The following is a 16,618-nucleotide window of genomic DNA, read 5'->3' on the forward strand; positions in this document are numbered from 1 at the left end:
GAAGGAGGCCCTCAAGAATGGGCCATGTGTAAAGATGGTCAAGGAAGGGGTTAGCTACGTGGTGTTTCTTGTGACATCCCCATTTGCAGCCAAGGTGTTTCCTTTGGCAAATAAAGTGACAGAAGTAGAAACTTGCCAGTTTTCCAAGCTCGTTGTCAGGCACTTTTGTTATCCAAAGCCAGTGTGGGACTTCAAGTAAATGGATAAATGGTACTCAAGTTGTTTTTTTTTTTTGTTTTTTGTTTTTTTTTTAAGTATTTCAGATTAAGACTAACTTTTTTAGAAGTGCTGCTAAAAGCAAAACTCATTGCAGTTAGTTTTATGCCCACACTTTCTTCCTTTTTACTTTTTTGTAGGAAATAGTTGGCAAATCTGTTTCCTGGGTAATAGGCTTTTGAGTAAAAAAGTGCTTAGAAAAAATGTCTAGCAGGAGAGGAACAGCTTAGTAAGTTAAGGTACATTTACATGATGGGATGTTACATACATATTAAAATAACATTAGACAGGTGACAAGGCGTTAATTTTTACTGGAGGTGAAAGGTCAGTTAGGTAGTAGATTATGCTTTATCTGTGTAGTGAATATTGTTAAGCTGTTAAAAATTATGCTTTGCCAAACAACAACATGGAAAAAAACTTACTGTGTTTTAATATCAAAAAAAAGTACAGAATTATATATTCAGTATGCTTACAGGTGACCTGGAAACTATATGCAAGAGAAATATACTATAAATCTAATAGTTTTTTAAGGTGAGCTTGTGGGCAACTTTTTAAACTTATCTGCTTTCTATTTTAGTAATAGGATTTGATTACTTTTGCCTATTTCGTAAAAATGAAAAAATTACAGTTAAAACAAAGCTGTGGTGGTGGATCTTCCCCCCATGCATATTGCCAGTATATAATTTATATATATATATGTACATTTAGTGACTTTAGGTTTCCGTTTAAGCTAAATTAAAAAGAAATCAGTTGGGTTACAGGCACAGTTGGGGAAAGGGGTACCAGCAACTAACGTTAGAACATCACTATGACATGGCTCTCTTGGTGAGGTTATTTTACCCTGAATATTTTCTTTTTATTTTTTTAATTTTTTTTTAAATGCTTATTTATTTTTGAGAGAGACAGAGCATGAGCGGTGGAGGGGGAGAGAGAGAAAGAGAGAGGGAGACACAGAATCAGAAGCTGGCTCCAGGTTCCGAGCTGTCAGCACAGAGCCCTGTGCAGGGCTTGAACTCACAAACTGTGAGATCATGACCTGAGCTGAAGTCAGCGCTTAACTGGCAGAGCCATCCAGGCGCCCCATACCCTTTATATTTTCACAAAAATAGAAACTTCATACCCTAATACCGGCATATTTTACAATTCTTACCACTTGTTTCCAGGAGAAATTCCAGATGCAGCTTTTATACATGCTGCAAGGAAAAAGCGTCAAATGGCCCGAGAATTAGGAGATTTCACTCCTCATGACAGCGAGCCTGGGAAAGGCCGCCTTGTTAGAGAAGATGAGAACGATGCCAGCGATGATGAAGACGATGATGAGAAACGTCGCATAGTTTTTTCTGTGAAAGAAAAGTCACAGAGACAAAAAATTGCCGAGGAAATAGGTAACTTGATTTCAATAGTATAGTAAGCCTGTTGCATTATGTTATATATTTGATACTGTATTCAGATTAAAAGTACCCACATTTCCTTAGCAATGTCTAGTGGTTGAGGACCCTTTCTGCTTGGGTACCAGGGTCTTATTGGAATTTTTTGAAAACTGTAGCATGACTATGATAGCTCATGTTTATTGAGCACGTCCTGTGTGGCCAGTATCGTGTTAAGCACTTTACATGCATACATTTATATAATCAGCCTCGCATTCTTTTTTTTTATTAAAAAAATTTTTTTTTTTTTTAACATTTATTTATTTTTGAGACAGAGAGAGACAGAGCATGAGCAGGGGAGGGTCAGAGAGAGAGGGAGACACAGAATCCGAAACAGGCTCCAGGCTCTGAGCTGTCAGCCCAGAGCCTGATGCGGGGCTCGAACTCATGGACTGCAAGATCATGACCTGAGCCGAAGTCGGATGCCCAACCGACTGAGCCACCCAGGCGCCCCCAGCCTCGCATTCTTTAGAGGCCTTTACGTTCTGTTCTTCCCTTTGTTGATTTGACGTCAAGCTCACAGAGATTAGGAAACCTTCCTCGGGTGTAACTACTGCGTAATGCCTTCTGCTTCAAGGGATGCTGTGTCTAAGACAAGCAAGGGGCATCAGAGGAGAAGAGATCGTAATCAACATTTTAATAAAACTGAGTTAATACCAATTGTTTGGCTTAATTTTTGTGAAGTGTCAGGATAGCATCTCTTCCCTCTCTGCTTTTCTGGTATTTAATTTTCCTCACTGCTGTGGCTACAGGCATTGAGGGGAGTGATGATGATGCTCTAGTAACTGGAGAACAAGATGAAGAACTCAGCCGATGGGAGCAGGAGCAGATAAGAAAAGGAATCAATATCCCTCAGGTAAGAACTAAAAGGTTAAACTTCAAAAATAGAAAGTACACAAGAAACCTTTTGTGCCTGTTTTGTGAAATCACAAAGATACTGAATTGAGTCTTTGTCGTTCATCCAACTAACATAATGAAGAAAATTACGTGCAGTTACATGTTTGATAAGCTTTTAGAAGAAAGAAACTGTTGTTATCCTTTGCAACTTAACAGAGTGATGGTTTCTTAGATCAGTGTTTCTCCGAGTGGTCCTTCAACCAGCAGCATCAGCATCCGCTGGGGGCTTGTTAGAAATGGCAAATGTTCACCCTCTTGAGACCTAGTGAATGAGAGACTGGGTTGGGGGCCCAGCCACCATGCTCGGGTCATCCTGGCACACGCTGACTTTGAGAACCACTGTTTAGATAAAATCTTTCTTTCCTGTATAGCTTATTGCTTTCGGACTTTAAAAATTATTTTGTGGAAGATGGATTTCCCTTCTCGTAGTGTGAAAACTTAATTCAGAAACTTTGATGAAAAATCTCTTCGTCAGTAGTTAAAACAAGTTTTATTGAATTAAGTAGGACAGTGGAAGTGATCCATAAATGTAAACTGTTTTTGTTGCTAGTGTTTTGCATGCGTTTGGGTTATGTTAAGAAAATAGGGTACTTAGATGGCGGTTTCTAGTCTTTGCTTGTCTTTGTTTTCTAACTGTAGCAAGTCATTTATTCTCTTCCATTGATAACGTGATGGCTTTGGATTATTTTTTTATGTCCCTTCCTACCCAAACTTCTATGATATTCTGTTTTCCCAAAAATTATTAGAAATGAATTCAATAGTCCCATACGAGTTAGAATGTTCATCCTGCCCTACTTTTACTTGATTTTGAAGAACTTTGCAGTTACTTATTTCAATTAACACACTGTTTGGAAAATGGTGGATATTTTTGCAGTTTGTGCTTTTTAATCTCAAAGTCATGATTAACTGCTGGTTTTCATATATATCCCATTTCTTTTCTAGGTTCAAGCAAGCCAGCCCACTGAAGTGAATATGTACTACCAGAACACTTACCAGACGATACCTTATGGCTCATCCTATGGCATTCCTTATAGTTACACTGCCTATGGATCATCTGATGCCAAATCTCAAAAAACAGATAATACAGTCCCTTTCAAAACTCCCAGTAATGAGATGACTCCCGTTACTATTGATTTGGTAAAGAAACAGCTTAAAGACAGGTAGGGCAGATCAACTTCTTAAAGACCTGTCCTAGCTTTCAGTTCCCTCAGGCAACATGTAGTCTGGGGTAGCAGATGCAGAATGTCGGCAAAGAAGATTCACTGGCCCATCTTCAAAAGCTAAACAGAAGATGACTTCATACTTTGTTCTGCTCCCTTCTCGGATTACTTCTGTGGAAGCCTCGAAAAGTTATAAAAATGCCACTCCATGATCTTGTTGAAGACAGTTCTGAGTTTGTACCTCTTGGACTCTGAAAAAGTGTAGTCAAGATATGGGGGGAAAAGCGAAACAGATTTTGGTTAGCCCACCAAATAACTTGATGTGAAGTCTGTAAACTGCCTTTTTGTTTTTGCTTTTTTGAGAAAAAAGCCGTGCAGATGAAAAGATGCCACTCCAAGCATTTTTGTATCTTAATAGTGGAACTAAATGCATTATTATAATATTGCAAGAGTCCTGACGGCGTAGACTTTTGGATGTAAATGTGTTATATTTATCCTTTTGTGTTCTTAAGGTTGGACTCCGTGAAAGAACTGCACAAAACGAATCGACAGCAGCATGAGAAACACCTGCAAAGCCGAGTGGACGCCACCAGGGCTATTGAGAGATTAGAAGGGTCTTCTGGGGGTGTTGGTGAACGGTATAAGTTTTTGCAAGAAATGCGAGGGTATGTCCAAGACTTGCTTGAGTGTTTCAGTGAAAAGGTAAGAATGCAAAAATATTAATCTCTTTGACTAAGGCAAAATTAGGGAGGTCTAGACGGCCTTGTGTAGATCATTTCTTGTATTTCTCAGAAAGTATCCACTGAGTTCAACTCTAGAAGTGATGAAAAGCCATGCTTCATTTTCCTCACTTCATTAGCGGCATTCTGTCTTGGGGGCGGCATAATGGCTTTGTTGAAAACAACAACAAAAAAGATAAAGCAGATTTAAATAAGACTTTGGCAAGTCCTCTTTAACACAGTGGTATATTATTGGCCTGCCCTGAATTATTAGAATATAAGGGACTCATCTGATGGAATTTTCTTTGGTATGGTTCCGGTCTAAACTTACCTTTAAACTGTTTCCACAAGTAATTCCAAATGTGTATAAAGTTACAAAATTTTATTAGTTTTTTTTTTTTTAACTCTAAAAGTTGGTCACCATGGCTGCTGATAGTTTTCATCTAAATAAGCCTATGCTTCATCAATTTCAGAAACCATTCATTGGTCATAATTTCTTTGAAGGTCTCATTTCTTCCAAGTTCTTTTTTTTTTTTTTTTTTTCCAGTATGCCAGTCACTTGGCATAGTTTTTTGCATTTTAGTATACCATTTATTTGCATTTTTAAAATTCACTGCACACAGGATCCCCTTCTCAAACGAACTCTTAGTTGACTTTTCTTTTTTTAAGGTAAATATACCTGAGGCATTGGTTTATAAGTATTTGTAGACTTTGTGACTTTATCTTTGAAAAAAAAAAATATAGTCTTTGAATATCCTGTGTCTCAGCTTTCAAGTGATGCAGGATTAGAGGGCACACTTTTCCCTTTTTCTTGGCTGTGTGGTTTAGCATAGAATCCGTAAGCATAGTACGTTTAAAGGAGTATCTTAAGTTTTTATTGTCTCTGTTGATGACCTCAATCTATGAAAGCCAAAGGTCACCAGAGAACGGCTCTAGACTGTCTTCCTAATGGATCTTAAGGGTTGTAGCCAGTCTATGGTCAGATGCAGCCCAAGAGCCTTCACCAAGCCTTGTCTGTAGGATTTGTCATGTTCTTGTCTTACCACCTGATTTCTGAAGAAGCAGCTATAGTCTGAGCTATGATATCCCTTGTGGCAGATCACTGGCTTAGGGCAACAAGTATGAGGGTGGGAAAGAAACAGGTTTGACGCTGCAGGGGGCTAGAGTCAAGGCAGGAAGTGGACTCGGGTGTCAGCTGGCGGTTGTGTCCTTCCCACCGATCAAGGCCTTTTGAGCCCAGCGGGCATAATGGAAGCTGTTGTCATAACCCTCTGTGACTAGAAGAAGGGTCATTGTCTTTGTAAGTGACGCTTACGCACCATACTATGTAAGTGACGCTTGTCCCTGTGGAGTTTTTTCTTGAAGTATTGGAACCTTTGCCGTAGAATTTAATTTACTTCAGTAAACTTACATACTTGTAACTGTAGACTTAACTCCGAAAAGTTGACGGTAATATGATAAACTAGATGATCCTATTTTTGCATTAAAGAGACTACTAGGACGTCTAGTTCATACAGTTTTCAATCGCTTACTATTTTAAAAACGGTTAGCTGGAGACTATTGATTGATTTCAATCACTATGTTCCTAGAGAAGTCGACTTCAGAGTGTGCTTGTATGGTGTCACAGAGTCACTTAGATCAATGTTTTTGGAGAAGATCTTAAGTCTTGTATGAGCGGGGGAGGGACAGAAAGAGAGGGAGACACGGAATCCAAAGCAGCCTCCAGGCTCTGAGCTGTAGCCCAGAGCCTGCTGCGGGGCTCAAACCCATGAACTGTGAGATCATGACCTGAGCCGAAGTCGGACACTTTACCGACTGAGACACCCAGGCGCCCCTGTAGTGACTACATTTTCATTAAAACAGAGGCAGATGATCCTTTCTTTGAAGGATGAGTATTTTATTTCATTTTGACATTTTCATATGCATGGAGTTTTATTAAGAGGTTGCTGCTGAGTTACTGTCGTAAATTGTCACCTTGGAAATGTTTAGGAATAATTAGACACATTTGAATTGCATTTTAGTTATACTATAAAAGTTCGTTTCAGGGTAAGGCCATAGAAAGATAAACATCGGTTTGTTTTTTTTCTGTTTCGTTCTAAAAGTTTAAGTAGTTTGAACTTAGGTTTTTTAAATTATTTGAAAATCATTTTAACTTTCCATCGTTTTGTTTCCCTATAGTCCCCTTCCTTGTGTTCTTCGCCTTAAATTTGGTCTTGAAATCATAATAGTCAAGAACAGTTTTGAGTTTGGAGAGGGTAAAGAAATTGTCATGGTGCATACTCTTGAGACAAATCGATATCGTTAAGAAACCTGAAAGAGCTGAAAACGCGTCTTGAAGTTTTTATTCTCAGAATTTTCTCGGCTTTGTTGAAAAGCACTCTAATGACCTAAACGGAAAAATTGCATTATCGGAATTTTAACTACAAATTGAATAATTAAATGCTGTCGGATGCCACCTGGGGTGTGTCGCTGTCACGCTACGGGAGTGGCGACAGTCCCCGGGACACAGCGCACCTTAGGTGCACAGGCACCTGTGTCTTCCGTCCTGTGTGGGGTGAAGACGTAAGGGGGTGGGAAGTGCAAGTCACAGGAATACAGCACTGACTGCCTTAAAAAAATTACTCCTCGTACATTTTAAAGATCGAGTCCGCGGGCTCAGTTGTCTAAGATAATCGGTGCAGATCTGGGGACCTTGTTGTCCATGGTGTGGCCTATTTGAGATTAAAATAACTCCATCGTCTGGGAGCATTTGCTGCCTTGGCAATGGAATCATGCCAGTGTATAAAAGTGCTTTTATTACAGACATCTTTGAATTCCACCTGCCTTTTTTTTTTATTTTCCATTTGCAGTCTGTTCAGTTCAGGAAGCTGCTGTCACACTTGGTGCCAGTGTTCCCAAACTCTAAATAATGTGTTTTCCATTTGCACTAACCGTCAGGAAACTAGAATTTCTGGTTTCCTCAGGTATGTGTAGTGGTCATTAGTGTTTTGTGAAAGTTTCATAGCGTTTGGTTATAATGTAAGATATTGATAAAGAGAAAGTTTTGTTTTTTCTTTTTAAGTTAGGTTTCATCCCGTAAGTCTTTTGTACTGTGTGTGAACCAAGTGAATGCTTAGCTGTGGATATGAACCTGGAAAAATGCATGGACTTTGTAAACTGATAATTCATGTGAGGAATTTTATTATTTTATGACAAAGTATGGGAAAATACATTTAATAGGAAGAGCTTTCTGGCTTTGAGATACTGACTTTAGGTTACTGAAGGCTAGAAGTTTTATCTGCCTTACTAACGTAAGTGGATGCGGTTCGCATTTAAGAACGTGTCATCAGGCTGCGATGTGGTGTGACATTACCGTAAGGTACTTGGCGCACATGAGTGGCGGAGCAGTTTAAGCGTCCAGAATTGGGCAGCGCGCAGACTCCCGCTCTTACCTGCTCGTGGAGCCCTGGCGTTTTTTTTAGTATTGCGTAGCAAGAGTGGTTTGTTTTAAGCTACAAAACTTCTGAGGTAGATGATGCTGCTGAAAATCAAAAATGGACTTTAAAAGACTTGCAAGTACTTTATTCTGAAAGAAAAGCACTACGATTTTGACATTTCTTTACTTGCTCTCTTTACTAATACTGAAGCGTTAAGTTTCCTAACCAAACTTTTACTCCAATAACTAGGCACCGGACATTGTAGCCCTATGTATGGATTAAAAGAAGAGATGGTTCCTAAACTTCGTAATACTGAATTGCTATTTGCGTCCCATTGGGAGTTCATGATTATTCTGTCCATAGAGGGTACTTTTTCAGAAATCCGGAAATAGAATGGAACCCTCAGATACGTAAGCAACTGAAGAGTTTGGTGTTACGGAGTGTGTTGTATTTTTACAGGTGCCACTGATTAATGAACTTGAATCAGCAATACATCAGCTGTACAAACAGCGAGCTTCCCGCCTTGTCCAAAGACGACAAGATGATATTAAAGATGAATCTTCGGAGTTTTCAAGCCATTCAAGTCAGTCCATCTTGAAGGTTTTTATTATTCATTAAACAACCTTGTTTACCTAGTGCAGCCTAATTGAAAATTAGAGAGCTTATTTAGCTTTTTTTTTTTTTTTTTTTTTTTTTTTTTTTTTTAAACAAACACATTTCCTTACTCTTGTGTCAGGTAGTTCTAAAACTTAACAGCATGTACTTGGATTGTGTTTAAGAAAATACAGCTTCACAAAGGAGCTCAAAAACATGCACTGATTTTCTATCAATCTTACTCTTCTTTGAACCTATTTTTTCATTCTTTAGAGGATAGAGAAGACATCAATATTTTATCTTAAAACAACTATCATTTGGCTCTAATTGATCTTTCCCCCCATTTCATCCTGGTCACAACACTGATACAAATGCTGTTGGAAAGATTCTGGGTTCAGGGACCGGGAGATTCTGAAGAGGAGAGAAGGGGTTCTAATTACATAACAGATAATACCACTCCAAGATTAGGGGATTTTTGTACTTCATGCCTCAGAGAAAAGCAAAGTTTTTTGTTCTCTAGCTTGCCTTTTATAGTGGGTTTTTTAGTAAGTCATTTGATGGCTACAGTTTTTGAAATTTTAATGTAAAAGTTTAGAAATTCAGTTTATATTCCTTTCATTATAATATGTGTTATGAAAAACCAAAATTAATCAGAAAGCTCTTATTAAATAGCTTAGCTGAGGTTCTTTAACCAGATGTGTTAAAGCTTTTAATTCCATATTTCCATTGTGCTCCATATTCTTGGGTACTCTAAGAGGAATTGTCCTAGCATGGATTTCTTGTAGCTTCTTTTTATCATCTCTTTGTTCCCTACGCCAGCAGTTCTGAACAGAAGTGTGAATCAGAATTACCCGGGGTATTAATTTAGAATGCAGGTTTCTTGGTCCTATCCCCAGAGGTTTTTGCTAGGTCTTGGATGGTGACCGTATCCTCATGTTGAACAACCACTCCAGGTGATGCAAGTGTGAAGGGCCCTAGTGTCGTTCTTTCTGAAAACAATACCTCGTCATACAGGGGGTCCTCTAAATTAGATGTTGGATCCCTGAGAAAACATCTTGTGTGTGGAATGGGTTTTAGAGCATTGGAAAGAGGTGGTATTACGGCCCTCAGAGCTTTGACCTTTCTTTTTTTGCCACACAAACTTAAATTGGATTATTGCCATATCGGGCACCTAGATGACTAATGCAGCCCTTCCAGATCACTTTTGATCCAGACAGAACCAGATTTCTGGGGCAGATTACAGGTAACCATTAGACCTATGAAGGGAAGTAATTCCTTTTTTAAGTTAAATGGTTTGTATGAGCTGTGCATTTTATCAGATACCTTTTCCTCCCTGTAATCTGTTCTTTATAACTTGGAGCTATTTACTTACATAGAATGAGAAGTAAAGATTAAATGATGTATGTCGATTAGATTGAGAGTCGGAAAGAAATTGAAAAGTAATGAGAAAGCGAAAAATACTACCTTAGGGGCGAGTATTCGTTAATTGTCAAAGGTTTGAGGAAAATTACATAGGACGCTAAAACAAAAATCCCTGCAATTCATCTGTTGAGATTTGTGGACACTTAACCACAATTACGGCATATAGTTCTTAGAGAAGTGAAGGAGGCTATCACTTGAGTCATCGACTCTCATATCTCCTTTAGTGTCATATACAATCTACGAATGTAGAGACATTTTAAATATTTGTTATAGTGGTGAATATTCTTGACGGTATTTCTTTACTGAAGGAGACCTCTTGAAGAGAGACAGGAATCATTTCTGTAGTTTGGGACTTTAGCTATTCCCCTTTGGTGTGTGAATTCACGATTGAGGTAGAACAGGGGCATCTTTCTTGTTTATCATGTTCATCTTTCTTAACAATTGCTGAACTCTGGAACATACTTCCTAATATCAGAGCTATTTTGAAATATGAATGAGTAACCCAGAAAGTCAACTTTTAAAAATAGTAGGGTCTAAGATAGGATACACTGAAGCAGAGGGCTAACTTGGGGGTTGGTGTTTTCTTTTGCCGCTGTTGGCGGCACGTCTCTGATATCAGGGGAAAACAAATTCAAAAGCCTTAAATTGATGTCTTTTATTTGATGTATGACTTTCCCACATCTTATCCCTTAGCTTGTCTGCTTCTGTTACCATCCGTGTTTTACAGAGTATCTTCATAAAACAAACGTAGAATTGAGGGAACTATTGCAGATAGATGTTTCCCCCGCTCCTCCTTCTACCCTGGGCAGGAGATTAGAGGACTGTTCACTGGAGTAAGAGAATGGGTCCAGAGAAAGCCTGAGACACTTAACATCTGGGAGCCCCCAACGAGAAAGTTGACTTTCTCCCCGGTGTTCAGATGGAGATGCCTCTGTGAGGTACCTCCCACCTTTGTCCACAGAACTTCCAGTCTCCTTTCACATCAGGTAGTTAAGGATCAACAAAGAGGGTAACACAAGCAATAGAACCAAAGGGACCGAGGAAACAAAAATAATGCAGGTATCAGAAGAAAATTTAAAATATAATGGATATCCTTCGAGAGATAGTAGGAAGTGCCCTAGAGATGGGAATATTGTAAGAATAAGAGCCATCTCTTAGGAATTAAAAATATGGTAACTGAAATCAATAAATTTAAATTGGAAGGGTGGAAGCTAAACTAGAATATTGCCCTAGAAAGTTAAAAAAAGAGACAGAAAATAGGCAAAAAAAAGGAATAATTCTGCTTTGAAAGAGTGTTCGAGAAAGTATGTTAGTCTTATTCAGATGCGGTTTTCAGTCTACCATGTTGATCCTGCCCTTGTTCTAAAAATTGTAGTAGAGAATGTCTACACAGCAGAATTAGAATAAATAGAATAAATTCTCAAACTCCTGAAACAAAGCTGTTTTCTCATCCTTCCTACCCAGGATTTCTTTTCTGTCATACCATTAGACATGTGATGCTTAATTCCTTCCTTAAAAAAGTAATCTATAATTTTCTCTTTGCACAGGTAATTTTGGTTTTTAATTTATTTGGTCATCATGATAGCGTCAACTAGTTCTGTTACTTAGATACAAAAATAGTGATTAAACCCAGTCGTATTTACATAGGGTTGTTGAACTCTCTGTTTATTTTTTCTACTCCTTTTCATGGGAACACAGAGTAATACTGAGATTTGCTCTAAACTAGAAAACTATCTGGTTTACCAGTTACTGCGGAAGCCTGCTGTTGAGATTAGCAAACAGTCTATCATTATGGCTTATTCTGTGCAAACTCTTTCCTCAAGATTGCTGAAGGAAGGCTTTTAATTGTCACTGTTGTTGTTTTACAGATAAAGCTCTGATGGCACCAAATCTCGATTCCTTCGGGCGAGATCGGGCACTGTATCAAGAGCATGCAAAACGTAGGATTGCAGAACGGGAGGCCAGGAGGTAATTCTCAAAATGTTTGCCGTTGGTTCGTTTGCAAAGGGAGGAGCCTCTTGTATCTGGTTTGGGAACTTGCTGTTTGTTATTTAGGACTCGTCGTAGACAAGCCAGAGAGCAGACCGGTAAGATGGCCGATCACCTCGAAGGCCTTTCCAGTGATGATGAAGAAACGTCCACAGATATTACGAACTTCAACCTGGAAAAAGGTTAGACATTTATTTGGAAATGACGTTTTATTGCCAGTTTGGTTTCTACTTCGGTGTGGTTTTTGCCACGAGATGATTTGGAGTTTTGTGGCCTCTGTGTTAGAATCAGCCACTTTTTTCTTAATTGTAAAAATAGGCACCCGTTTTTATTAACCGAATATCATGATGAATTCTCAAAACTAGTGGTGACACCTTGCCTTGGAGTTTATTTAGTACTTGCATAATAAAACGATATTACTCTCCAGAATTGTAGAATTTTAAGTGACAAAAAAAAAAAAAAAAAGTCAGATCCTAGGATAGCCCTAATGCAGCCTGTCCTGGAGAGGCAGAGCTGGGCAGTAGGACACTCAGCCCTGAAAGAAACTCCTGATTTGGGGAGTCCCGAATAATTTCAACCCAAGGGGAGTGGTTAGTACTGTTATGTGCCAGGCATTTCTAGAAGAATCTTCCTTTCCTGCCATTGGTTGTGGTTATTTGGAATTATGTTGGCTGTAGGCCATTTGGAATTTAGTTAGAGAAGCTTCTTTTTCTCCCACCTTTTTATAGTGAATATGTTTAAACATAGAGAAACTGGAAAGAATAGCACAGTGATCCCATGTGCGTATCACCCGGATTCAACAATTGTTACCAAACCAAGTTTGCCTTAATTCTTTGGGTGTGTGTGTGTGTGTGTGTGTGTGTGTGTTGCTGAATCATTTGAAAATAGCCTACACATCATGATACTTTCCTTTCAGCACTTTAGCATGTTTAACTGAAAATTCTTAATATTGTGTTTATTTAGTAGCAGCTCCCCCAAAATAAAACTCTTGGGACTGTTTTTGTGGGTGGTTGTGTCTTTTCCAAACTGGGAACCACACCAGATTTCATGCCCTGCATTTGGTTGTTCCATTTTTTTCCCTAGGATTAATGAATGTCCATGAGTACCTTACACATATACACTCCCCTGTTATTTGTTTAAGACATTAAGTTTTTGAAGACACCAGGTCACTTACCTTGCAGAATTTCCAACATTTTGTTTCCTCATGGATTAATTTGTTTTTCGATTCACCGAATTTCTATGTAAACTGGCATTTAGGTCTGAAGACTTGATTAGATTCAGGTTAAGCTTTTGTTTTGGCAAGAATACTTCATACAGGATGCTGCTGCGTATTGCACAATATGAGATGACAGATATTAGATTGTCCGGCTATTAGTGATGTTAAGATCCATCTTGAGAATTAGGTTGTCACAGTTCGGTCTCACCATTAAAAGATTCCCCTTTCCCAAGTCTTCAGCAGCATCAAATCACTTTCCACCTAAAGGTCTAGCATCCATTTTGATACTTGTCCATGTCAGTTCTCACAGTCACCCACAGGCCTTGAAAGAAGTGAAAATGATCGTTCACTGATTGTGATGCACTTCTGATATTTATACGGTGATTGTGGACTGAAGAGCTTGGAGCAAAGTTTGCACTTCACGCAGTTACTCACGGTTAATCTACTGTAGTAACTGAAATGGGGGTTGACTCGTTGGGGGACTGGTGGTATTTAACTAAACTCTAGGAACAGGAAATGGTACATCTGGGAACTGCAAAGCTAAGACTGCCCGCACTCTGGTTTGCAGAACAGACATTCGAAAACCTAAACTTGCGTTCCTCCCTTTTGTTAAATTGCAATTACTAATGATTCCTCTGTTAATGAGCCTGACTGATACTCAGGCTACAAAGAAAATGTGGAAAGTACTGAACTCTGAGTTTCCTACCACATTGTAAGTTACGGCTCTCTCTGGGGTTTTTGTTTGTTGTTATTGTTGTCTTTAGATCGCATTTCGAAAGAGTCCAGCAAGGTTTTTGAAGACGTCCTTGAAAGTTTCTATTCAATCGACTGCATTAAATCCCAATTTGAAGCATGGCGCTCAAAATACTATCTGTCCTATAAGGATGCTTATATCGGCCTTTGTTTGCCAAAGCTGTTCAACCCCCTCATACGGCTGCAGCTTCTCACTTGGACTCCTCTTGAGGTGAGTGGCTTGTGTCACTGTTAGAAAACAATATAACACCATGCCTGGGTAATTTTAATCTCAAAGCTACAGATGTAAGTTGGAGCAAAATACTTTTCAGGGGAGATAGGGCACAGGGCTATAATACAGATTCAGCTGGGTGTAGAGTCATGGTTTCTTATCTCTATTCCTTCTCAAGAGAGCTGTTTATTACTTTCAAGTTCTATACAGTGCTTTTCTTGGTCAGCTAAAGTTGCATGTAGTGATACTGGGATGTGAACGTGAATGAACACTAAGAATTTGGTCCTTTGTTCCTAGAAAAACTTAGAACCTCGTGGGAAAGATTAGTGAGGAGGGTGTGAAATGACCTGAACTAAGTTGGGTGGTCATGGAAAATTGGGAGGATAAGACAAACCGATACGTTTAGGACGTGGAATCAGTAGGACCTGTCGGCCTGGGATGTACGTAAGGGAGGAGACGAGAAGTGCCTATATGTGTTCAGTGGTCCTGTTTAAGAAAGAGTTTTGGAAGTTCCCAGCATGGGGACGGAGGCATGGCATGAATGAGATTGGCTGGGTTGAATGTGTCAACTGTAGGGAAAAGAGGGCTGAGGTTGACACCCTGGAAACTGAAAAAACTGTGAGCTCTGGGAACCATTCAGCCGCCAGCTCCCGGTCGCTCTTCGCCGGACCTTGTGGAGTTTCACCCTGTGCACGTGTGCCTTGGTATACAGCAAAGGCTCAAGGGGACTTGTGTGCGCTCTGGAGTTCTTTTTCTGGGTAGCTCCCTCCTCCACCCCATAGCTTCTGGCCGTCTCCGCCTCCCTGAACTCTAGTTCCTGCCTCCGCAACTGAGCAAGACTGCTCTGCACCCCCCACCAGGGGCTCACTCGTTTGATTCTGTTTTCAGGGGTCACGGTCCTGTACTGCCTGTGGTCCAGTGTCTGAAAATAGATGTTTCATAGATTTTGTTCAGTTTTTAGTTGTTGACGACTGAAGCTTAAATCCTTTTCCTATTGTTCTTATCATGGCTAGAAGCAGAAACAGCAACTGTTTTAAGTGTTTAGCTTTTTAATATTGTTTTTTTCTAGGCAAAATGTCGTGACTTTGAAAACATGCTGTGGTTTGAATCTTTGCTGTTTTATGGTTGTGAAGAACGAGAGCAAGAGAAAGATGATGTAGATGTTGCACTGTTGCCTACAATTGTGGAAAAGGTGATTCTTCCTAAACTAACAGGTAGGGATATCTCAATTGAACATTTAAACACATTGGGTTTTCAAATCTGTCTTGAAGAATTTTAACCAGAGTGTGTTTCCTCGTAGAAGTAATAATTACAAATGATAAAATAACCACCTGGCCCAGAGAAGGCTAAAGGGTGGATGTCTCTTAACCGAGTAGTTGAAGACCACTTTGGGGTAGGCCTGGCGTTGGAGGCAGTAATGGATTCATAGATGAATTTTAGAGAAGCAAAATGAAGCAAACCTGAATACATAGTCTGAGGGCAGGGAATGGGTTGTATTTTCCTGGGAGCAACTTCATTACTTCTATCAATTTCTCAAAAAAAGATTAGGAATCATTGGTATGGGAACCTATTTAAAATATTAAAAATAAGATTCGAGTTTGGTTAGGAATTCTTGATGCTGGGACATCTAGGATTTAGAAGTCCTCCCCTTTATTATTACCGAGCAGCAGAAAATAGAATGAATCTATGCCCTCCCCACATGTGCCTAATCTTCAGGGTTCCCACAGTTAAGAGGACAAAGAAGACTGGGGCTTATTATACTCTAGAGAGAGAAAAAATAAATCAGGGTTGGCGTTTGTAAGTTGAAGACTGCTTGACAGCAGATTTAAGTCGGCTGCAATCTACTTCTGTATCTCAACACCTTACTTTTCTCTTAATAGTAATAGCTGAAAATATGTGGGACCCTTTTTCTACAACACAGACTTCAAGAATGGTTGGGATTACATTAAAATTAATAAACGGATATCCTTCAGTAGTGAATGCAGAAAACAAAAATACACAGGTAATTTAATTCTTTATTATCAGTGGAAGGTTTTTTTCTCCCCTCTCCTTTCAAAAATGAGCAAGAGTTGAGGGAGTGAGTGGTTATGTTCTAAGCCTTGCCAGAAAATCTGATTCCCTCAGGCCATCTGGTCCTTTATGGCCTGAAATGTACAAAATTTGAGATCACAGTTTGTAGCTTTTAAATCCCTCTGGCAAGGTGATGTCATTAGTCCAGGTAGCTTCCCACCTGTGCTCTTCTCTGCTTCTCCTCACTGCCCCACCCCCCACTAATCAAAAAAACTGCATTTTTATGGAAAAAGAAAAATGTAAAACTATTAGGACGGGTAACAGTTGATGATTAAAATGCTAAAACATTGAGCAGCGTATAAAACCACAAGGTTTTATAGTAGTTTATATAACTAGTTTCCGAACTTCAGATTGCCGCCATCCCTCTGGACATTCTTAGGTGCTATTTAGACACGGAAAAGGTGCTCTTTATCTTGTTTTCACTGACTTCATTTTGAGAAGAACCAGATTACGTGTCTGATCTTAAATCTGAGTAATATGGTAGACTTGAAGGGTTTGTAGATTTCTAAGTGGCTTCGTTGCTTGGTA

At 39.3% G+C, this 16,618-nt stretch overlaps 1 protein-coding gene across 1 annotated transcript in view; it reads left to right on the forward strand.

The window, feature by feature from the left end:
• Positions 1-16,618, forward strand: part of PAXBP1 (PAX3 and PAX7 binding protein 1) — a 34,265-nt gene that overhangs the window by 6,524 nt on the left and 11,123 nt on the right. Inside the window, exons 4-13 of the mRNA XM_019420214.2 lie at positions 1,380-1,601; positions 2,396-2,499; positions 3,483-3,700; positions 4,213-4,402; positions 8,295-8,418; positions 11,720-11,819; positions 11,907-12,022; positions 13,821-14,020; positions 15,090-15,234; positions 15,901-16,022. Of these exons, the coding sequence (XP_019275759.2) occupies positions 1,380-1,601; positions 2,396-2,499; positions 3,483-3,700; positions 4,213-4,402; positions 8,295-8,418; positions 11,720-11,819; positions 11,907-12,022; positions 13,821-14,020; positions 15,090-15,234; positions 15,901-16,022 (1,541 nt within the window). The remainder of the gene's footprint in view (positions 1-1,379; positions 1,602-2,395; positions 2,500-3,482; positions 3,701-4,212; positions 4,403-8,294; positions 8,419-11,719; positions 11,820-11,906; positions 12,023-13,820; positions 14,021-15,089; positions 15,235-15,900; positions 16,023-16,618) is intronic.

Source organism: Panthera pardus, unplaced genomic scaffold (assembly GCF_024362965.1).
Source record: "Panthera pardus isolate Hobbes unplaced genomic scaffold, ASM2436296v1 HiC_scaffold_16, whole genome shotgun sequence".
Lineage (NCBI taxonomy): Eukaryota > Metazoa > Chordata > Mammalia > Carnivora > Felidae > Panthera > Panthera pardus.